We start from the raw sequence: 25158 nt of genomic DNA on the forward strand, positions 1-25158 counted from the left end.
ATGTCAACATACTCATCACACTGACTAGGAAATCGTTACTGCACAAATGATGAACCTTTTTAACCCGGTTTCAGAAGGAAAAAACTGGTTATTAGATTGGCGAATGCGGGTGGGCGGGCGGGCGGGCGGAAAAAGCTTGTCCGCTCTCTAATTCAAATAATTTTCATCCGATCTTTACGAAACTTGGTCAGAATTTGTATCTAGACAATATCCAGGTCAAGTTCGAATATGGGTCATGCCGGGTCAAAACTAGGTCACGGGGTCGAATAACAGATTGATTTTGAAACAAGGGGGGTAATTGTGATGAACAATCAGTAGAAATGCACATTTTGAGTTGCAGTTGTCTCCCTCTATCATACTTTTTTTTTTTTAAACCTGGTTTTGTGACAATTTTGTCCCTTGTTTGTGTGATAAATAAAATCGTCATAGAAATAAACTAAAAATAAATTAATATTTATATTAAAAAAAAAGCTTTTCGACTATGAGATAAAACAATTTAAAAGCACGTCCATCTTTTGCTTGGTACTCTGTTACAATGTGACATTTAACGTAACAAATCATGGAAACTCCTAATTTATTTTCCAAGACACACGTCCATACTATTCACTAAGGAACTCTGATACCTATCATGGTGTTGTATGTTTATGGACCACTCATGTTAAAATAAACGACAATAGTCATTCGAGTGCGTGACTGGTTAAAAAGTCCACGGAAGAAAAAGATACCGTTATAAATCATATATTTCAAAATGAACTTTTAATAAAAACATGCGAATGCTATCGCGTCACAGTCACACATGTATGTCCACAACATAAACTTGTAGACTATCATCAAAACGCACACAGATATATTTGGACAGTATCTAAAGTCGACACAACGTACCTTTACAGAATTTGTGACCAATTATCTGCGCTAAAAAGCAGTATGCATAAAAAGTAACAACAGCTATTTCAAAACCGTGTTACAGCACTTTGTTTATAGAGGCCTAAAATAAAATAAAAACATTAAGCGATCAAATGCAAAACTGTACTTAATAATTCCAAACTTTTCATTAACAAAATTAGTACCATTTAGTCGGTTTGCAGAAAGTGATAACAAAAAAAAGTTCATAACATGAACTGCTTCTATAAAAAAAAGTTTCTAGATCATATGAAAATCTATAAAAATCTATCGAAAACGTTTTGTTTTAACTTTTGCGCAATCACAAAATACTGTATAGTGTAATAATAGTTATGTTTAAACACGAATTTGAAACAAAAAAATATTGTGGCCAATATTTTCAGTCAATATTTTGACTTGTCATTTATTGAATTTGTAAGAACTACTTAGCTTGTTCTATTTTATTCTTGGGATCAGTGTGTCCACTGTGACATGAAAATAAACCCAAAGATTGCATACACAATAATATTTTATGCTTCTCAGTCAAATATAGTGCAACCTTTATCTGTATATCACATGGTAGGGCAAAGTACAAATAGTTTAATCAACCGATGTTCTATAAATAGAAAAAAAATGCATAAAGTCAGATAATATTTCAATTATCTTACATTCACTTCACCTATATAAATGATACCATGTCATAAAACCACATGACATGAAAAAACAGGTTAAATATCAGAACGTCCATAGGACATTTTGGGTTATCAACATCATTAATTGTCGAAACATCATAGGCCAGATTGTTGACTTTGAACATTTATCACAAACTAAGATACAGGTAGCTACAATTATGTGATTGACTTTTTTCAGCTTGGTTACATATGAAAAGTCTGTGATTTTGCATACTCTTGATTTAAATGTTGTGGGTATGTCACCAGTACTATTACATGGACTATAAAGGATCAGTACATGCTATGATGAAATGTTTTTATTACAATAAGTTATAAATGCAAACGAACTTTGTGAACACTTGAAATTATAACTCAGAAACTTAGTCCGATTGATCTAGAAATCGTAAGTGCATACAAACTGTTAATTTGCTTGTGATTTATTTAAGTTTTTTTTGAAGGTATATGTTATATGTGTCATGTTACTTCATATCATGTTCTTATTTAGTCTAGTTCTTCAAAGAATTTTTTCGACCGATAACTTGTTTATAAATATGTGTTTGCAAGTTCAAACGTGTAGCAATCATAACAGACTTTGGAATAACCGTTAAGTTTTTACATCAGTATTACTTTGGCTAACTCCGGTTATTGTTTTTTTTATTAAAGTCGTAACACTGTTATCTTTAACTCATGATCCGTTTGAAACATTGTTCCAATACAGTTTTCCATTAGCACATTGGTCAATTTAAACCTGGGGGATTGGAGACTTTGCGTCTTTTCAATATTCTAGTACATTTTTATAGAATAGACTGCGTTATGATATGTTATGCAGCATAGTAATTATCCCCACGTTTTTCGAAGCGTTGGTATTATGTGGTTATCTCAGCTGTCAGTCCGTCCGTCTGTCCGTCCTGGCAACTATCTCATCCTACACTATCAGCACTAGAACTTTGAAACTTGTTTACACCATGTTCCCGGCGGCCATGGAGGAAACGGGATGAACGTGAGGCAACGTAGGGGAACGGAATAGTCAAATGTGACACAACGGGGTTGCCGTGGTTGCCGTGCCAAAATTTTAAACTGTCAAAACATTTGCCACGGCAGTCACGGCGGAAATGAGAAACGTGATAGAACTTGTTAAACGCAACACAACTTGACAGTACGTAGCAGGCCGTAACAAAACCCGAAAAGTGTCCGTACTCTGACGGGAATCCTTTTCATTCCCCGACATGTTAAGTTTCTATCACGTTGTGTTACGTTTTGTTACGCTTTGTCAATATAACCACGGCAAGCAAGGATAATTGATAGCCGTTTAGCTACGTGTTCAATCCGACCCGTTACGGTGTGTTGCGTTTTGCAGGCAGATGCTTTACGGCCAGTTGAGTTGTTGTTCGGTCTGACAAGATTCGCGCGGTCTGAAGCTGAGTATATAAAAGCCTTTTTTTTAGGAAACTTTCATTTCAGTCTGAACACTCGATGAGCAAACATGCCACCAAGAAAGCGTCGAACAAAGGCTACCCCCCCTCCCCCCCCCCCCCCCCCGCGCTGCAAACGACGTTCAAGTGGAGGAACAACCTGAAAGTACTTGCCTTCCACCAAATGCCTCAGAGTCAGTGCCAGTTTCAATCCAGGTGTAAGGGAGGAGCGATACTTCGTATCTTGTCTTGGGATGACTTGAGATATCCGTTCAAGGATCTCGTCGAATAGTTCTGGGGGCATCCTCAGATAATTCTGAAAGGTGTTGATATCTTCGTTGCGGAGTTCCTTGGAAAGAAATGAATCAAAGTGCCCTTGCTGCTGCCTTCTTGCTTCCGATAGCCATGGACGAACCCACAGGGACCTTGGCCTCCTTTTTCGTCTTTTCCCGGACTTTTTTGCTTCTTTCAGCTCTTTACAACGCAAAGATTTTATTAATGCTGCAAATAAGCAGGCAAACACAAAATCATCATCGTCGTTCACATCCATGTCACTGGAATTATTTTGTTATAATAAATACTGTTGCTTGAGAGTTTTCTTTTATACAGGGAGCACAATCGTGCCCGAAACCTCTCGGATCTCTACGTTTGATCCGCACGGTACCTTCACAGAACGTGACAAATGAATGACAAACGTGTACAACGTATCAGACCTGCATGACAAACGCAAACAACGTGCGGGAACTTAACAGAACGCATCGAACCTTGAAGCAACATTTATACATCCGTGGCAGACCGTGGATGAAAACTAAGCGCATCGTCGAAGTGCCGCGTTTTCGCTTCGACGGCACGTCACGGATACCTTGATAAACCGTCAGGAAACTTAGCTCAACCTACCAAACCTTGGATTAAAGGTAAAAAATTGCAAAAGCCACACGGCGCGATACGTTTCGGACAAACGGGACTGTCGTGGTCGCCGTTAACATGGTGTAAACGGAGCATTACACACACGGTAGCTAAGAGCATATGTGCGACAGTGCACTATTTGTAATTTTGATCTGACCCTGGTTCAAAAGTTATGGGGGTTGAGCTGGGGCCGGGTCAGAGATTTTCACTCATTTTTCTTACAACATGCGTGCCGTCCGTCCAGGCCACTATCTCCTCCTTCACAATTAGCACTTGAACCTTCAAACTTACACACATGGTAGCTATGAGCGTATATGCGACAGTGCACTATTGGAATTTGATCTAACCCCTGGGTCAAACATGCGGCGTGGGGAAACGCGTCGGCCTTGGCCGCGACAGTTCTAGTTTTTATATTAGTTTAAACATTTTGGCGACGCTTAAATTGTGGTAATTCTTAAATACCGCTAACTGCATGTTTATTCATTCAAAATGTAAATACGAACGCATATTATCCGTTTCATAATACATATTTAATAGTATGTTCGGCAATGAAAATCCATATTTACTTTCAGAAAATGGCGGAAGGAGGTATCAGTCGTACGGGGTCAGAGTCTGAAAGCAACCTCACTCACAGCAGCATGTACAGTCGTCACTCTCAGGCAAGTTAGCAGACAATGGATGTATGAAATAAAGCCGCTTGTAACATACGTGGGGGAGTCAAATTTGCGACGTACAACTAAGATAGGCATAATACACCATTTTGTCCTACACAAAGATTGTTCCATGATCTGTGTAGGTCACCTATAAGATTTTAACATTCATCCAAGTTAACTTTGTGGAATAAACATATTAAAACGTTGCCAAATAAGAAAATATTACATGATTGTATATTGTTTTATTCGTCGAGCTCCCAGGGCGATTGGAACACGATGTTACACAATCAACATGTGTGATTCAATAGACCGGAACACCTCAGTATTGTAATATTCCATTTATATAAATTTACCTCCTTTCGATAAGAACGAATGGGATGTATGCGTGTGACGTCTAAACATAGAAATATAATTTCCCTAGTTTGAGCGTAGCGAATTTGAGGAATTTATTTTCCATTGCATAAAAAAGTCTCTGGTAGGGTCGCTCATTGTATTGTATTGGCGGTAATTGTCCTCGTCGAATAGACATTAGGCGTTGCGTAACTGCCCAATGAACACGTTTATTTTCGTAATATTTTAATTAATTGGATATTAAATATTCATAAGTTTTCTCATGGAAATGATTATCTGTATTAATATATTATGTTTCTGTGTAAACTATATGAGCGTTAGTTCATGCTATGCTTTATGAAATCTACATGAAAATGTGACTTGTTTACGTTTGTTTTTGTCACACGTTATAAATATGTCTTGTTCTGAGAAAACCGGGCATAAAACCTGTGCGTAAAGTGCCGTGCCAGATTAGCCTGTGCAGTCCGCACAGGCTAATCAGGGACGACACTTTCTGCTTAAACTAGATTTTCGGCAAAAAGGGACTTCCTTTAAACGAAAAATACTATTAAAGCGGAAAATGTCGTCCCTGATTAGCCTGTGTGGTCTGCAAAGCTAATCTGGGACGACACTTTACGCACATGCATTTTGCCCAATTTTCACAGAACAAGACACATTTAATTAGTCATTCTGTTAGCCCGAGTGTGAAAGAGACAGGCTCTTAAATCAGAGTCACCATTCGAAAGTATTTTTGTGACTCAGAGACTTTATTTTTTTGTCGGTTCTGCTACGAGGAAGCAAAGGCAGATATATCCATTAAAGAAAAACAGAATATAAACATAGTAAAATTATTTTAGAAACACCTTGAAACGAAACTGTAATATTTTTATCTCTTTATTGTGTAACTCTATGTAAAAATGTAAAATATTGTCGGGGCTACACTTACATACATACTTTCGAATGATGACTGTGATTTTATTGCGTATTGCTTGCGAAAGTTAGGTCTCTTTAACGATCTGGCTAAAATAATGTCGTTGTACACAGATTAATAAATAAGATATAGAACACTGATTTATATAAATAAGATAAAAATTGTAAAAGACCGATGATCGATTGTAGAAATACCGAGAATAGAAAATCAGTAAATCATTTCAGAAACAAAAACTTTCAATGGTGAACCGTCTGGATTTAGGTGCATGCAAGCGTAAGAGGCTCGATTTCCATACGTAGACTTATCACAATCTCTGTTATATTTTGCTTATATTTTTGTCTACAATCGCCTCCCTTTCAGTATGTATACACTCGGGCGTTTAAATGACGTAAATGAAAGAAACAAACACATAAGTTTCCTTCATAAAAAATAGAGAAAATAACGTCATTTTCATTTGTTAAAATCAATGAACCGATATGGCTCAGTTCAAGAGTTTAACATTCATTATTATTTTATTAGAATTAATAAGTCGATCGCGCTTTTATTACTTCACAAATATTTCTTTTTGATAGAATGCAAATATCATGACTTTTTTCCCTATTTGTGAAGCGGCCTTCCGCCCTCACTTTCTGAAAATAATTAGACGCTAACTTTTTTATCTCACAGGTGAGCTTTTGGGATAACCTTTTCTTCGTCGTGCGTCGTCCGTAGTCTGTCGTCAACATGCTGTGTTGTTAACACTCTAGAGGTCATATTTTTGTCGGATTTTCATGAAACTTTGTCCAAAGATTTTTCCTTATGAAATCTTAGTCGTGTTCGAAACTGGGTCACGTGAGGTCAAAACAAAGGCGCTTTGTCAAATAAAAAAAGATTTGTAATACTGAAGATGTCACATGTTTTGTCCAATCGTCATGAAACTTGGTCATTCCATTTGTCTGTATGATGTCTAAGGTGAGTTTGAAAATGGTTCCGGATCGTTCGAAAACATGGCCGCCAGGGGGCGGGACAGTTTTCCTTATATGGCTTTAGTAAAACCTTGTTTACACTATGGACGTCATATTTATGGTGCAATCTTCATGGAACTTTGTCCGAACATTTGGCCTTATGATAGATCGTCTGAGTTCGAAACTGGTTCTGGTCTGTTGAAAAACATGGCCGCCAGAGGGCGTGTCAATTTTCGTTATACGGCTAAAGTACAATTTCGTAAAGTCTTAAAAATGAACTTCCATTCAATTATCCTTCTCTCTATAAAACTCAATTATATCTTTGCTTGCATGGTTGCAGTGAAATAGTACTGATTGAAGCCTTCCTAAATAGGCATGTGATGATTGTGTAACAGACTTACAGCTCCCTATAAATTTGCCCCAATTTACTGGGCTCTCACAACAAATACCTTTGTCTTGATGTCAGATGGGCAGTATTAAGATAGACTGCTTATACAGTTTGAAGTCAGTCAGTAGTTTGGGTGTGGTTATCAAAGATTTGGGACTTTTACAGGTTTTATTGTTGTTTCATTTAGAAATATCATTGCAATGTGAGTCCGATTATTGTTCCGTTAGTTTAAAATAAATACTTTGTTCAAAATGTTGGATAATAAAACAACAGCAATTAATAACATTTTTAGAAGCACAAAAAACGGTTTGGTTAAATGGCTTAGTTGTTTTGGCAATTGTTTTTGAGAAAATAATGTATTTGTGCTAAAGATTGTTTTGTGCAATTAAATTACAAAAAGATTTACAGTTTGTTTTGATATGATACATTTTCAAATTTCTAGTGTGTGTTAACTTAAAAGTTTGCGCATCTGTGGACACATTTGTAACAATGAGAAAGATCAAATGTCAGATGTTTTGGTACTTTAAAATAAGATCAATGTTGAATTTCTAGTACTTATTTGCATACCCATTAACATTCTTATAATGGACTCGACTCTGATGATATATGATAACTATTCAATAAATTGAATTTAATTATGCAAAAACTATTTCATGAATACTCAATCTGTTAAATTCATACAGTTTTTTTCGGTATCTAACGCTGTTCTTGCAAAAACAAGTTGTAACATGTCATCCCGTATAACATCCAAAGATGCTGAGATTGTAGAAAATTTACTTCCATTTTCTTTTGCTCAATACTGTCCTCGTATCACTTTTATCCAAAAATAAACCTTTGTAACAATGGGAAATAAATTTCTTAAAAAAACATATACAAACACACAAAAACTACTTATTATAACGCATATATGTATGTATCCGCCAAAACAACAAACCCTTTCTTTTCACAAAACAAGGTGAACAACCCTTGATTAAGGTTTCTTCTACTCAGGTGTGCGACACCAAGGCCACCATTTCCATCTTGTTTAAATTGTGAACATTTGCGCGCGAACTTCTCAAAATTGTGAAAAACGGCCATTGTTTTTGAAGGAAAATAAGCCATAACTTATGTGTATTTTAAGTATCATAGTACAATGGTGTGTCAGTCTGTATCAATACTATTTATGAAACCTAATGTTTAGCAATATTCTCTAAAACACAAATGATCAACAAATAATACAAAATAATGCATTTATTCGTTCGCTTACTTTTTATGATGTTATTTAACAATTCAACAAACACTTGAGTAGTTTATTATAAAGAAATAGACTCGATTTGTAAATAAATAAAACTTTTTTTCTGAAACTATGTGTCAATCACATTCAGATATATGTAGTTTTTCAGAGCTTATATGCCGAATAAAATAACGTTGCGCACCTTAAATTTACTTAAAGAGCATCCTAATTTGTTTTCAGCATTATGTCGAAAGTGTTTCCGTGGAGATCTGCAACATAATGACTCGGCTCGGATACGGCGAGGAAATAAGACGGTGGAGGGTTGCGAAGTACTGCGAATTTGATAGGCATGCAAATGCACGACTAAGTAGTATAACACTAAAGACAGCTGGAAGCAAGGCAGAGGGCCTTACCTGCCTTTTAGAAAGTGACAGGGACTTTTTATTAACGCTGAACGGTGTCATATGTGTAGAAACTGGTATCAATCTAAACACTATACCAGACGACATAAGTGTGTTTTGGATGGATGATACAGGTGTTTATCCAGGACACTGCATACTGTTACTAAAAAGGCCAGCGCGTCTTCTTAATGCAATTATAAATGCTCTGTGTGAAATTGGTTATGGAGAATTGCTATTAAGTAGTGTTTTATTTATAGATGAATGCTCGAGACTGATAAATAAACATAGGCTTGGAGCGCTGGGAGCGGTGCTCCATGAACGCGCGGGGCCGGCATTACCGGAAACCTTGCGAGGATTATTCAAGTTTGACATGGTATATTCAATACGCTGTCAGTGCCCCAGCATCCTACACAGATGGGCTGTCAGACCCCGTCATTGGCCACAATCAGTTATAGTTCAGAAAGTCGTATCGTTAGGAGCCTATGTAACCCCGACGGGATTTAAGGAAAGTGAAAACAAGCACATCGAATGGAGGATTTGCTTTAACTCCGGTGAGACAGAACTTTTGAACAACCTTAATGACACACAAGCGAAAGTGTATATTCTGCTTAAATGGATCCTTAAAGAAATAATTAAACCAACTAATAAAGAAATAACATCGTACGTGTTGAAAAACATCATATTATGGCAAGCTGAAAACACCCCACAGACAGAGTTTCATTCACGTAGCTTACTGCACTGGCTTCATGACGGACTGAGAGGGCTTAGGGCTGCTATTGAGAAAAAACAACTTAATTACTACATGATTCCAGAGAGAAATTTAATGGAAGCCTGTGGTTTGGATGATGCGCTGAAGCGTCAATGGATAATAGATATCACAGAAATGATTGAGATGGGTCCCAATGTAATACTGAGATTGGAGAAGATACGAAAGGCCATTGTCGCCTCCCCAGAGCCGATGCTGTGGTTTAGCAAAACAAGGATCGAGCTGGAGATGCTGTATCTGGAGGAGATGAACAGAGTTGCGAAATGTGAAAATGAAAACGGTGAGCAGGATGTCCCGGATTTCATGGTGTATGCGATACGGAAACGCGAGGAAGAGATAGAGTTAGAGGTGGCTGCACGTATGCTCATGGAAGGCTGTTCTAATCCCAAATTGGTCTTTAGAATGTTTGTATAGTAAAGAAATATAAATACGTGAATCATGACTATACTTATAGTCACATATTCGCTTCAAAACATGCATACAGCAATAATTGTGCATATTGACGGGTTATACGGTATTACATTTTGAAAATTATATTATTTTTTATGCAGTATTAATTTAATGGATGCTCAACCTATTGTTTTCATATTTATGAACGCTCATATAAGCATACATATTGTTAATATAAAACGTTGTCACAGATTAAATTAAAGCGTTCGAGAGAAAATAAGTAGTATTTGAAATTGTCTGCCACTGGTGTGTTTACGTACTTTGAATACTAGTATCGGACTCGTCGGGCAAATAGGGACAACAGTTTGTGTATTTGTAATTTTCAGATCCACACATAGGGTTTTTAATGTGAGACATAAAGACATATGCGTCGCGTTCATAAACAAACGAATCTTATCCATATGGACACATGAGTCGCGTTCATAAACAAACGAATCTTATCCATATGGACATATGCATTTACATGTCGTTTTGTACATCATGCCAAAAAATATTGCAAAACAAGATCATTATATCTATTTATGCAATATTATCTAAACTTACGCAGTATTTAAGGCTGATGTCATTAACAGTTAACTTTTATTGCTTTTTTGGTATTTGTTAGTGTTCGAGATGGATCAAACAAATGCATATTCAGTGTTCGATCGGAACCACAAGTAATACTACTTTTGTTTTAAGACGACACATGTAACTTTCATTTGAGTCGCGTTCTGAGCTATATGCATGTGCAGTCCGCACAGGCTAATCAGGGACGACACTTTCCGCTTTTATGGTATTTTAAGTTTCAAGGAAGTCCCTCCTTACCGAAAATTAAGTTTAGGCGGACTGCAGATGCTAATCTGGGATGACACTTTACGCACATGCATTAAGCCCAGTTTTCTCAGAACAAGGCTCATTTAATCAGAACACGATGATTAAATGAAGACAAAACAGTATCTTTTAGTCTATGCTTTTGGGTGAGGTACGTCATGAAATAATTGAAAATAGTGCTTTAGTTTAGTGGAAAGTGTACTTTAGTTTATGATGGGTATAAACATCATCTGGGTTATGCCTGAAAAACCGTGTACAGATAGGTGTAAGCATATGCGTTTAAATGCCAATATCCATTACTTTACTTTTTTATATAAAAAAGTATGTTCTTTTGAACACTAAAATTTTTGCCTCAAATATTTGTAACGGGAAAATTGTATTCCTGTTTGATTTTTCGTTTATTAAAAAATATTCCCACACTTCCGCGCTTAAACCAAAACATAAATGGAACAGATTAAAAAAACAAGCTCCATGGTATTAAAGATAGGCATGCGGGAACGAAGCATCCCAGCATGACTGACTTCTGCAGTGATTGAAACTCTAGTGGTATCTAAATCAATCAGAATAAACAGTATGTAACTGTATATGACTGACTTCTGCAGTGATTGAAACGCTAGTGGTATCTAAATCAATCAGAATATACTGTATGTAACTGTACATGACTTACTTCTGCTGTGATTGAAACTCTGGTGGTATCTAAATCAATCAGAATATACAGTATGTAACTGTACATGACTGACTTCTGCAGTGATTGAAACTCTAGTGGTATCTAAATCAATCAGAATATACAGTATGTAACTGTACATGACTTACTTCTGCAGTGATTGAAACTCTGGTGGTATCTAAATCAATCAGAATATACTGTATGTTACTCTACATGACTGACTTGCAGTGATTGAAACTCTGGTGGTATCTAAATCAATCAGAATATACTGTATGTTACTGTACATGACTTACTTCTGCTGTGATTGAAACTCTGGTGGTATCTAAATCAATCAGAATATACTGTATGTTACTGTACATGACTTACTTCTGCAGTGATTGAAACTCTGGTGGTATCTAAATCAATCAGAATATACTGTATGTTACTCTACATGACTGACTTGCAGTGATTGAAACTCTGGTGGTATCTAAATCAATCAGAATATACTGTATGTTACTCTACATGACTGACTTGCAGTGATTGAAACTCTGGTGGTATCTAAATCAATCAGAATATACAGTATGTTACTGTACATGACTTACTTCTGCTGTGATTGAAACTCTGGTGGTATCTAAATCAATCAGAATATACAGTATGTAAATGTACATGACTTACTTCTGCTGTGATTGAAACTCTGGTGGTATCTAAATCAATCAGAATATACAGTATGTTACTGTACATGACTGACTTCTGCAGTGATTGAAACTCTGGTGGTATCTAAATCAATCAGAATATACTGTATGTTACTGTACATGACTGACTTTTGCAGTGATTGAAACTCTGGTGGTATCTAAATAAATCAGAAATAAACAGAATGTAACTGTATCAACACAACCAGTCCTTCTTTATTCATTTTGTTTGTTTTGTTGTAATTCTGTTTGTGTACCAATAAATGTTTGTTGGAAACTAAAATGTTACATTTTTAAGGACATCCAATGGTCATAGACTGCTAGTATTTTTTTGTTTAGTGTTTTAGACAGATATTTTTAAGTTTAGTTTTGAAGAGAAACATCTATCACTATTAATGTCAGAATATTCATTCTATGATTTAGTTAGTCGCGCCACCAAGCATAACGATACACTTTGATTTCTTAGATGGTCATAAACGTCCTTGTTTGTTATGTTTAGCAGTTTTTTCGGTTATTGTAATTAAATTCATTTTTGTAGCATTAACTACAACCAGCTTTGGACACAAGATCACTTGTCAATTGTATTATGTATTATTATTATGAATGTTATAATTTGTATTATGTATTGTTTCGATTGTAATGAATGATAAAACTATATTAATAAAATTTACATTTCAATCATGTTCGTATTGTACTTCGGCATACGACTGTAATTGTTCTCATAGGTTAACTGCACAAACAATATAACTCACAGTGAAAGTCCACAAACTATTTCAGGAGAGAAATTCGTGTTCTGATCTGCTACCATTGAAACAGAATACAAACATAAATGTTCTGATCTGCTACTTTTGTTAAAGAATATAAACATAAATGTTCTGATCTGCTACCTTTGTAACAGAATATAAACATAAATGATGAAAGTTGAGATCGCCGCATTAGATCAGTTCATCCAAAGCATTGGGGGTTATAAACGGTTTGAGGGCGAACCGAGCCTCATAATTACCCCAGAATTACTTACTAACAAAACGCACCGTTGAAACGACACAAATGAAATTTACATTTCAGATAGAAAATGAAAACATGAGTGCCGAAACGTAACGTATAAATTAAACCCTTCACATATGCGTTAAGTGCTCAAATGTCGTGATTACGTAAAATCCATTAAAACGATATCGGAAAAGAGTTATAAACATATAAATACATGAGGTCCATCTATCAAATATATTTAAGTAGCTAGTTAGCTATGTATCTACAGAATATTCCAATAAGCTAGTTGTAACAAAGTTGGTCATTATGTTTCATTCACATAACAAAAATAGCTCTACTGCATGAAGTCTCTTCTTCTTCTTTTTCTTCTTCTTTTTCTTCTTCACTGTATTTGCAGGATACGTCTGGAGCATCGACGCAATTTGACTATTCAATGAGTCTTGGGCCTGGGTAGAACCACTACTTGGTGCCTTATTCGGAGATCTTGAGAACAGTCACACAGTGGGGATCGAACCCGTGACCTCCCTGAAGACTGAAATATGACAACATTGGAGATACGTACGGGGCTACATTCTACTGTGTATCAAGCCATTTTACCTCTTCCCCTGATTAAGTATAACATTTATCATGTGCATTGGAATCTGTGTATTTTTTTACTTAGGCACTGCCTTCTTTCTGCGTGTATGTATACAATATCGGTCCAACATCCCGAACGGATATCGTGCTGGTATAGTTAACGCAAAATAAAACCATATCGGACCTGTATAGGACTCATACAGCATGCTAGGCGGGTATGTTCCTGAAGAAAGCTTTTGAATACCACTCTCGATTTCGTCATGGCCGAGAAATACAAATTGACCGAATGTGTTCTTGTCTTTTGCAACTGAAGTTCTTTATTTAATTCGGAATCGCAAGGTACAAGGGGCATTAGTGCGCCAGACAAAGAGTCGTACGCTAGCACACCTTCGGCGTTAAAGTCGAACAAACGTAGTTTACGTTACGTCATTTTAGATGAGACGGGAAACACAAAGGTATTGTTGCTAGACAGCAACTTAGCATGCTTTTGTCTAAAATAGAACATGTGTCGACACAAAGTCGTTTACTGGAACGTTCTCACTCGCATTCTAGTAGTGGAAACGTCAACAGTTTCGAGGCAGGTGATCGAGTCGTCCGAAAGTTCGGAAAATGAAGACAGTGCAGCTTCTTAGTTTTCTACATTTTTTTTAGCTGAGAAAACAACATTTAGTATTTGCATGATATTTTAAAACGCAATGAGCCGATCCGCAAACATTCATGTGAATTCGCCTCATTATTGTAAAAGTTTAGACTGCTTGGAAATATGTTTTTATACAATCCATGCTCCATAGTAAATCCTATTTAGTTCAAAACATGTGTTTATACGGAGCAGGGAGTGCATTTTCAAGTTTGTTTTTAGGAGCGTGGTTGTAAAATCGTAGATCGAGAATCACGTTAAGCTTACTGAATATTTTTTGTATTCCAAGTCATTAGTAGGCAGCATTGAGTTGTTAATACAGGGTTGCAATGTCTTGAACTACTTCTTAATACATGTAATATTTACGTTTCATTTGTTGAGTTCTAAAACTGGTGTTATTCGTGGGGAACGGAACGCATTATGAACGACATGATATTAATGGATTTATAAAATTCAATGTTAACCATAAAGGCATTTAATTAACATTCGTCCATATTAAAAATTAAACATAATAAGCGTGTAATAACAAGAAGGGATTAAGGGTGTATGCACATAACGCGATGACTCGAATTTATAATGGACACAATTAACTCTCCTTGACTATCAAGACTATCAAAGTAATACAGTCTTATTTGTATGGAGTGGCGGATTTAGGACAGTGGACTATACAGCATAAAGATACGCTTACAATTGACAGTGCTTTGATAAATTTGTTATTGATTGCGCAAATACAGTAGCTATTTTAAGAATGCCTTTATCACGTAACCGTGGACGGAAGTGATTAAGCAATGTTCTTACACAATGGAAATTCCCATTTGCAAACTTATGTTCCGCAGGTAAGTTAATGATTATCGTTAAGTTTATTGGCGTATTTTACACCAAAATGTTTTTATATGAAATAAGAATATACGAACAATAAATGTCAATGTACAACATACATTTATTACACATTCCTCACATAATTCATTTCGAATGTTCTTAAATCGAAAGTGAAGGCTCTTGATATATGACCTAACCTTCAATATGTGTTTTGTTTTTTCTCACATGATCGAGCATAAATGTGACCTGTTATTGTATAAAATTCGTCGTGGTAGTAGATGATATGTTATAATAGCAAATAAAGTTCGTTAACACACCGAAGTAATAACTCAGAAAATCTAGCGGAATGGATCATGATAAGACTTGAAATCGAAAGTGCAAAAATTAAGTCATTTTAACATCGTTTGAAATTACTACACCTTGAAATTGAACATTGCTTGGGTTTTATTATCGGTTAATTTGTTTGGGGGCGATAGGTCATCTTTGTCACGTTTCTTCATGTTCATAATTATAATAGTTCTTCATAGAGCTTTTTCGATTGATAATTTTTTGTATACAAATAATTGTTTGCAAGTTCAAACGCTTGTTTTTAAATATAGTCGAATCGTCACGCACTCGGATATACCCGTTAAGTTTTGAAATCAGTATTCCTTTGGCTTACTCATGTTTTTTATTCAAGTCGTAAGACTGTTTGTAGTTTATCACGAGGTTCATAGATACGAAGTGGGCAATGTTTTTTTACTATTTACCCGTTTGATGAAAGAATGTTCAATTTCAGTTTTCCATTAGCACATAGACCCATTATGAACCAGGGGGATAAGAGACTTTGAGGCTTTTCAATATTCAGGTACATATATGTGTATTAAAATTCTTTATAAAACGTTGTGCGACATAATAATTTATAAATTGATTTGAACTTTTTGGTATCGCTTTAGGCGAGGTAAATTCAAATAAACTGTTATCAACGTATATTAACCCTTTCATAGTACCTTTTTTAAAGTATCTTTTGCAATCAAAATACCTTTTTACTTTCAGAAAATGGCGGAAGGTGGTGGTAACAGTCGTACGGGTTCAGATTCTGAAAGCAACCTCAGTCCCAGTAGCTTGTACAGTCGTCACTCTCAGGCAAGTCAGCAGACAATGTTTGTATAAAATACACCCGCTGGTGACATATGTGTAATGGTAAGATGTACCATTACAGCTTACCACCGCATCTAAATTAACTTATTGGAATAAAAATATTAAATCGTTGCCAATATAGAAGATATAACAGAACCGAGGTGTTCCTCTTTTGTAGAGCACGAATTGATTGTTTTATTCCACGAGCCCGCAATTGATTGTTTTATTCCACGAGCCCGCTGTTTATTGTTTTATTCCACGAGCCCGCAATTGATTGTTTTATTCCACTAGTCGGCCCGACAAGTGGAGCAAGATGTTTTATAATCAACGAGTGAGATAAAACATAGCGGAACACCCAAGTAGTGTAATATTCCATAAATTATTAATACCTCTTTACGATAAGAACTTATTGGATATACACTAGAAAACAACGATTTCATATGAAACGGTATATCGACACAGGATGACATATCACATGTTTTGAAAAGAACCGCATTAAAACTCGTAAAGAAGTACTGTCATGTGTGCGTCTAAACATAGAAATACAATTTTCCTAGTTTAAGCGCAGCGAATTAGAGGAAAATTGTTTTCCATTGCATAAGCACGTCTCCGATAGAGGTCGATGATTGCATTGTATTGATGGTAATTGTCCTCGTCGAATAGACTAATTGACCAGGAATATAGCCTGTTTCTGTGTCAACTCTATGAGTGTTAGTTCACGCTATGCGTTATGAAATATATATCAAACTGTGACTTGTTTATGTTTGTTTTGTCACACGTTACCAATGTGGCTTGTGGTCGTACGCATAGTTACCCAAATAAAGACGTATTTTCCATTTTATTCGTTGTTTTATGTTTTATTACGTAGACGTATAGGTCTATGGAAAGTGCTTTCCCCCGATATCCCTCGAAAATAAAAAAAACAATAGTAACGTTACATAACACCCTGCCGTTGAATACGAATCGGAATTATTAAATGTGCATATCCCCGAAGTAATTCCCAGCTGAAGATACCAGCTGCTAATACTAACGCTTAATATACAATTCGTCTTCTTGTTTTTGAAACTATGATGGATAAGTTAATTAGTCATTCTGTTAGCCCGAGCGTGAAAGAGACACGCTCTCAAATCACAGTCACCATTCGAAAGAATTTTTATGACTCAGACTTTATTTGATTTCGGTTCTGCTACGAGGAAGCATAGGCAGATATATCCATTGAAGAATAACCGAATATAAACATAGTTAAATTATTTCAGGAACACCCTGAAATATAACTGTAAATTTTTCAATTTAATCTCTTTCTTACATATATACTTTTGAATGATGACTGTGATTTTATTGTGTATTGCATGTGAAAGTGCGGTCTCTTTAACGATCTGTCTAAAAGAATTGCAATGTACACCGATTTATATTAATACGATACAAAACACTCTGATTTATATGAATACGAAATGAAACACTGATTTATATTAATTAGATATTAAACTGTACAAAGGCCGATGTATTCAATGTAAAATACCGAAAATAAAAATCAATAAATCATTTCAGAAACAAAAACGTTCAACGGTGAACTTTCTAGATTATGGTGCATGCAAGCGTAAGAGGCTCGATTTACATACGTAGAGTTATCAAAATCTCTGTTATATTTTGCTTACAGTTTTGTCTACAATCACCTCCCTTTCAGCATATATACACTCGGACGTTTCAATGACGTAAATGAAAGAAACAAATACATACGTTTCCTTCATAATAAATCAGGGTTCGACACTAAGGCACGTCCGACAGACATTGTCTAGTAAGATCGGTGGTCGGGCTAGTTAAACTGCGGGCTAGCTGGCTAGCTTGTCCGACTGGTCGTACATGAAAAAATCTATAATGATTAATAGAACTATAACTAACTGCTGTGAAAACTTTTTTTCTTAATGTGTAAAATTACTCTCGTATCCGTTATTTACATCAGAACAAAACTAGCGTATATAAATAAACACGGAGCATTCACATGATTCATCGCTATTTTTAGACGCAAAGGAGGGCTTCCAGAAGAAATTGCTTTTTCCATTGGTCAAGTTGTCATGAATATTAATGATTTTCTGCAGTGTCGTAAACCTTTACAGCATGTTTTTACGACTTCTATCGAAAATCGGTTTCGTCAATGCAAACATTTTGGCGTAGCAGACGAAAGAATGTAATTTAAAGAATGGCTTTGTTCAAGTTCGGATTTTCGTCCGAAAAATCAGTAAAAAAAGAAGAATCCGTCGGTAAAACTGACAGGAAACTTGAATATAAAAAAAAGAAAACGTCAATTTTATCCTAAATGGAAAATTGAGTTTCCATGGTTTGAACTTGACGAAGAAAAGCAAAAACTGTTTACTCTATGCATCAAAATAACTTTCTGGTGTTCACTGATTTTTTACTGATAAATCCTGATTAAACAGTTACATGACACAATTGTGTTTATTTGCAATGTCATTTATGGTCTAGTATACATCAGATTCGGGCTAGTAGATTTTAAGAGGAGCTGGTCCGATGGTCTTGCTGTAAAAAAGTTAATGTCGAACCCTGTAAATAGAGGAAAACCTCATATTCATTTGTTAAAATCAACGAAACAATATGACTCAGTTCAAGAGTTTAACATTAATTATTATTTATTAGAATTAATAAGTCGATTGCGCTTTTATTACTACACACACATTTCTTTTTTATAGAATGTAAATATCATGACTGTTTTCCTTATTTGTGAAGCGGCCTTTCGCCCTCACTTTCTGAAAATAATTAGACGCTAACTTGTTTAGCTCACCTGAGAACTTTGTGCTCAGGTGAGCTTTTGGGATAACCTTTTCTTCGTCGTGCGTCGTCCGTAGTCTGTCGTCAACATGCTGTGTTGTTAACACTCTAGAGGGCATATTTTTGTCGGATTTTCATGAAACTTTGTTTAAAGATTTTTCCTAATGAAATCTTGGTCGAGTTCGAAACTAGGTCACGTGAGGTCAAAAACAAAGGCGCTATGTCAAATAAAAAAAGCTTTGTGATACTGAAGATGTCACGTGTTTTGTCCAATCGTCATGAAACTTGGTCATACCATTTGTCTTTATGATGTCTAAGGTGAGTTTGAAAATGGTTCCGGATCGTTCGAAAACATGGCCGCCAGGGGGCGGGACAGTTTTCCTTATATGGCTATAGTAAAACCTTGTTTACACTATAGACGTCATATTTATGGCCCAATCTTCATAGAACTTTGTCCGAGCATTTGGTCTTATGATATATCGTCTGAGTTCGAAACTGGTTCCGGTCTGTTGAAAAACATGGCCGCCAGAGGGCGTGTCAATTTTCATTATACGGCTAAAGTACAATTTTGTAAAGTCTAAAAAATGAACTTCCATTCAATTATCCTACTCTCTATAAAACTCAATTATATCTGTGCTTGCATGGTTGAAGTGAAAAAGTACTGATTGAAGCCTTCTTAAATAGGCATGTGATGATTGTGTCACAGACTTACAGCTCCCTATAAATTTGCCCCAATTTACTGGGCTCTCACATCAAATACCTTTGTCTTAATGTCAGATGGGCAGTATTAAGATAGACTGCTTATACAGTTTGAAGTCAGTCAGTAGTTTGGGTGTGGTTAGCAAAGATTAGGGATTTTAACAGGTTTTATTGTTGTTTCATTTAGAAATATCATTGCAATGTGAGTCCGAGTATTGTTCCGTTAGTTTAAAATAATAACTTTGTTCAAAATGTTGGATAATAAAACAACAGCAATTAATAACATTTTTAGAAGCACAAAAAACTGTTTGGTTAAATGGCTAAGTTGTTTTGGCAATTGTTTTTGAGAAAATAATGTATTTGTGCTAAAGATTGTTTGTGCAATTAAATTACAAAAAGATTTACAATGTGTTTTGATATGATACATTTTCAAATTTCTAGTGTGTGTTAACTTTTTGTTTGCGCATCTGTGGGCACATTTGTAACAATGAGAAAGATCAAATGTCAGATGTTTGGTACCTTAAATAAGATCAATGTTGAATTTCTAGTACATATTTGCATACCCATTTACATTCTTATAATGGACTCGACTCTGATGATATATGATAACTATTCATGAAAACTCAATCTGTTAAAACAATACAGTTGTTTTCGGTATCTAAAGCTGTTCTTGCAAAAACAAGTTGTAACATGTCATCCCGTATAACATCCAAAGATTCTGAGATTGTGGAAAATTTACTTCCATTTTCTTTTGCTCAATACTGTCCTCGTATCACTTTTATCTAAAATAAACTTTTGTAGCAATGGGAAATAAATTTCTTAAAAAAACACATACAAACACACAAAAACAACTTATTATAACGCATATATGTATACATCCGCCAAAACAACAAACCCTTTCTCTTCACAAAACAAGGTGAACAACCCTTGATTAAGGTTTCTTCTACTCAGGTGAGCGACACCAAGGCCACCATTTCCATCTTGTTTAAATTGTGAACATTTGCGCGCAAACTTCTCAAAATTGTGAAAAACGGTCATTGTTTTTGAAGAAAAATAAGCCATAACTAATGTGTATTTTAAGTATCATAATACAATGGTGTGTCAGTCTGTATCAATACTATTTATGAAACCTAATGTTTAGCAATAATCTCTAAAATACAAATGATCAACAAATAATACAAAATAATGCATTTATTCGTTCGCTTACTTTTTATGATGTTATTTAATAATTCAACAAACACTTGAGTAGTTTATTACAAAGAAATGTGTAGTTTTTCAGAGCTTATATGACGAATAAAATAACGTTGCGCACCTTAAATTGACTTAAAGAGCATCCTAATTTGTTTTCAGCATTATGTCGAAAGTGTTTCCGTGGAGATCTGCAACATAATGACTCGGCTCGGATACGGCGAGGAAATAAGACGGTGGAGGATTGCGAAGTACTGCGAGCATGATAGGAATATAAATGCACGAAATCGCATTTTTACTATAAAGACAGCTAGACATCAAAATGCACAGACATGTAGTTTTACTGCAATTACAGCTGGAAGCAAGGCAGAGGGCCTTACCCGCCTTGCAGAAAGTGACAGGGACTTTTTAATCGCACTGAACGGTGTCATATGTGTAGAAACTGGTATTAATCTTAACACTATACCAGACGACATAAGTGTGTTTTGGATGGACGATACAGGTGTTTATCCAGGACACTGTAAACTGTTACTAAAAAGGCGAGCGCGTCTTCCTTATGCAATTATAAATGCTCTGTGTGAAATTGGTTATGGGGAATTGTTATTAAGTAGTGTTTTATTTATAGATGAATTCTCGAGACTGAAACATCAACATAGTCTTGGAACGGTGCTCCATGAACGCGCGGGGCCAGCATTACCGGGAACCGTGGGAGGAATATTCAATATGGACATGGTATATACAATACGCTGTCAGTGCCCCAGCATCCTACACAGATGGGCTGTCAGACCCCGTCATTGGCCACCATCTGTTATAGTTCAGAAAGTCGTATCGTTAGGAGCCTATGTAACCCCGACGGGGTTTAAGGAAAGTAAAAACAAGCACATCGAATGGAGGATTTGTTTTAACTCCGGTGAAACAGAACTTATGAACAACCTTAATGAAACACAAGCGAAAGTGTATGTTCTGCTTAAATGGATACTTAAAGAAATAATTCAACCACTTAATAAAGAAATAACATCGTACGTGTTGAAAAACATCATATTATGGCAAGCTGAAAACACCCCACAGACAGAGTTTCATTCACGAAGCTTACTGCACTGGCTTCATGACGGACTGAGAGGGCTTAGGACTGCTATTGAGAAAAAACTACTTAATTATTACATGATTCCGGAGAGAAATTTAATGGAAGCCTGTGGTTTGGAGGACGCGCTGAAGCGTAAATGGATAAAAGATATCACGGAAATGATTGAGATGGGTCCCAATGTAATACTGAGATTGGATAAGATACGAACGGCCATTGTCGCGTCCCCAGAGCCGATGCTGTGGTTCAGCAAAACAAGGATGGAGCTGGAGATGCTGTTTCTAATCGGACTTGTGAAACATGGATATGATAACGGTGAGCAGGATGTCCCGGATTTCATGTTGTATGCGTTACGGAAACGCAAAAAAGAGTTATTGTTAGAGGTGGTAAAACGTATGCTCATGGAAGGCTGTTCTAAAAATGAAATTCCCAAATTGTACTTCAGAATGTTTGTATAGTAATGAAATACACATACTTACATTTCACGTGAATCATGACTATACTTATAGTCACATATTCGTTTCAAAACATGCATACAGCCATAAATGGGCTTATTGACGGGTTATACGGTATTAAATTATGAACATTATATTATTTGGTGCGCAGTATTAATTTATTTGATTCTCATCCTATTGTTTTCATATGTATGAACGCTCATATAATCATATATTTTGTTAATATAAAACGTTGTCACAGATTCAATTAAAGCGTTCGAGAGGAAATAAGTAGTACATGAAATTGTCTGCCCCTGGTGTGTTTACGTTCTTTAAATACTTGTATCGGGCTCGTCCCGTAAATAAGGACAACAGTTTATGTATTGGTAATTTTCCGATCCACACATAGGGCTTTTTAATGTGAGTTCCGCTCTGGAAAAATGGGGCTAAATGCATGTGGGTAAAGTGTCGTTAAAGAATAGCCTGTGCAGTTCACACAGGATAATCGGGGACAACATTTTTTTTCGCCTTTACTTTATTTTTCACTAAAAAGAGACTTCCTTTGATCGAAAATTAACATAAAGCAAAAAAAGTCGTCCCAGATAAGCCTCTGTGGAATGCACAGGCTCATTTGGGTCGACAATTCACTCACATGCAATAAGCCCCGTTTTTCCAGAGCAAGGCTCATAAACAAACGAATCTTATCCATAAAGACATATGCATTTACATGTCGTTTTGTACATCATACAAAACAAAAAGCGAAACAAGATTATTATTATATCTATGTTTGCAATTTCTCTAAACATATGTGGTATTAAAGGCTGCTGTCATGAACATCCAACTTGAATGCCTTTTTAGGTATTGTAAGTGTTCAAGATGGATCAAACAATTGCGTATTCAGTGTACGATCGGAGCCACAAATAAAACTGCTTTGTTTTAAGACGACACATTTAACTATCATTTAATCGTAACACAATGATTAAATGAAAACAAACCATTATATTTTAGTTTATGCTATTGGGTGAGGTACGTCATGAAATAATTGAAAATTGTGCTTTAGTTTAGTGGAAATTGTGATTTAGTTTATGATGGGCAAAAACTTCATCTGTGTTATGCCTGAAAAACTGTGCAATGATAGGTGTATACATATGCGTCTGTACGCCAATGACCATTACTTTAGGAAGATTTTACGAAAAATAATGTTCCTTTGAACACTAAAATGTTTGCCTCATTTTAATGGAAAAAAAATCTTTATTTATTATCGTTTATCTAAAAAGTGTTTAATTATATCGCCTCGCTTCCGGGCTTCAACCAAAATCATAAATGAAACATATTAAAAAAAACAAGCTCCATGGTATTAAAGATAAAGATGCTGGAAAAAAAGCATCCCAGCATGGCTGATTTCTGCAGTAATTGAAACTCTGGTGGTATCTAAATCAATCAGAATAAACAGTATGTAACTGTATCAAAAACAACCAGTTCTTTGTTATATATGTTGTTTGTTTTTTTGTTATTCTGTGTGTGTACCATGTATACTTTTATAAATTCTTGTTGGAAACTAAAATTATAATAAATTACATGGTACAATTTTTTTAGAACGTCCAATGTTCCTAGACTGCTCGTATTTTTCATGCTTATTGTTTTAGACAGACATGTTCCTTACGTTTTAATATACTTTAAAGAACAGTCATATTAATCAAAATTTAAAATTTAGGCTTGAACAGAAACATCTAGAACTATAAGTGTCAGAATATTCATTCTATGATTTGGTTAGTCGCGCCACCAGGCATAACGATACACTTTGTTTTCTCAAATGGTCAAAAACGCCCCTGTTTGTTATGTTTAGCATTTTTTTCAGTTTTTATAATTTAATTTATTTCTGTAGCAATACCTACAGTCAGCTTTGAACACAAGATCACTTGTCAATTGTATAATGTATTATTATTATGAATTGTATTATTTGTATTATGTATTGTTTCTATTATTGAAATAAATGATAAAACCAGATAAATAAAATTTACATTTCAATCATGTTCGTATTTCACCAGGTGTAATGACTCAATGAATCTAGTCAGTTCTCATAGGTTAAATGCACAAACAATATAACACACAATGAAACTCCAGAAACTATAACAGGAAAGAAATTCGTGTTCTAATCTGCTACCTTTGTTACAGAATATAAACATAAAATAATGAAAGTTGAGATCGCCGTATTAGAACAGTACATCCAAAGCATTGGTGGTTATAACCGGTTTGAGGGCTGACCGAGCCTCATAATTACCCCAGAATTACTTACAAACGAAACGCGCAGTTGAAACGACTATAATGAAATTTACTTTGCAGACAGAAAATGAAAACTTGAATGCCAAAACGTAACGTATGAATTAAATTCTTCACACATACGTTAAGTGCTCTAGTGTCGTGAGAACGGAAAATCCATTAAAACGATATCGCAAAAGAGTTATAAGCATATAAATTCAATATGTTCGATCTACCAAATAATGTAAGTATTTAGTTAGATATGTATCAACACAATATTCCAATAAGCTAGGTGTAACAAAGTTGGTCATTATGTTTCACATAAAAATAGCTCTACTGCATGCAGTCTCTTCTTATTTTTTCGTCTTCTTCTTTTTCTTCTTCACAGTAGTTGCAGGACTCGTCTTGAGCATCGACGCAATTGGACTTTTCAATGAGTCTTGGGCCTGGGTAGAACCACTACTTGGTGTCTTTTTAGGAGCTAAAAAC

General features: G+C 35.6%; 1 protein-coding gene across 1 annotated transcript; it reads left to right on the forward strand.

Annotated features, from left to right (window-relative positions):
- Nucleotides 1–1544: 1544 nt before the first annotated feature.
- LOC127839087 (uncharacterized) lies at nt 1545–11560 on the forward strand. Its single transcript, XM_052367279.1, has 3 exons — nt 1545–1717; nt 4441–4527; nt 8568–11560. Exons 1-3 carry the CDS (start codon nt 1595–1597, stop codon nt 9906–9908), a joined length of 1551 nt encoding a protein of 516 aa, XP_052223239.1. The 5' UTR covers nt 1545–1594; the 3' UTR covers nt 9909–11560.
- Nucleotides 11561–25158: the final 13598 nt, after the last annotated feature.

The sequence above is a fragment of the Dreissena polymorpha genome, chromosome 7, assembly GCF_020536995.1.
Source record: "Dreissena polymorpha isolate Duluth1 chromosome 7, UMN_Dpol_1.0, whole genome shotgun sequence".
Lineage (NCBI taxonomy): Eukaryota > Metazoa > Mollusca > Bivalvia > Myida > Dreissenidae > Dreissena > Dreissena polymorpha.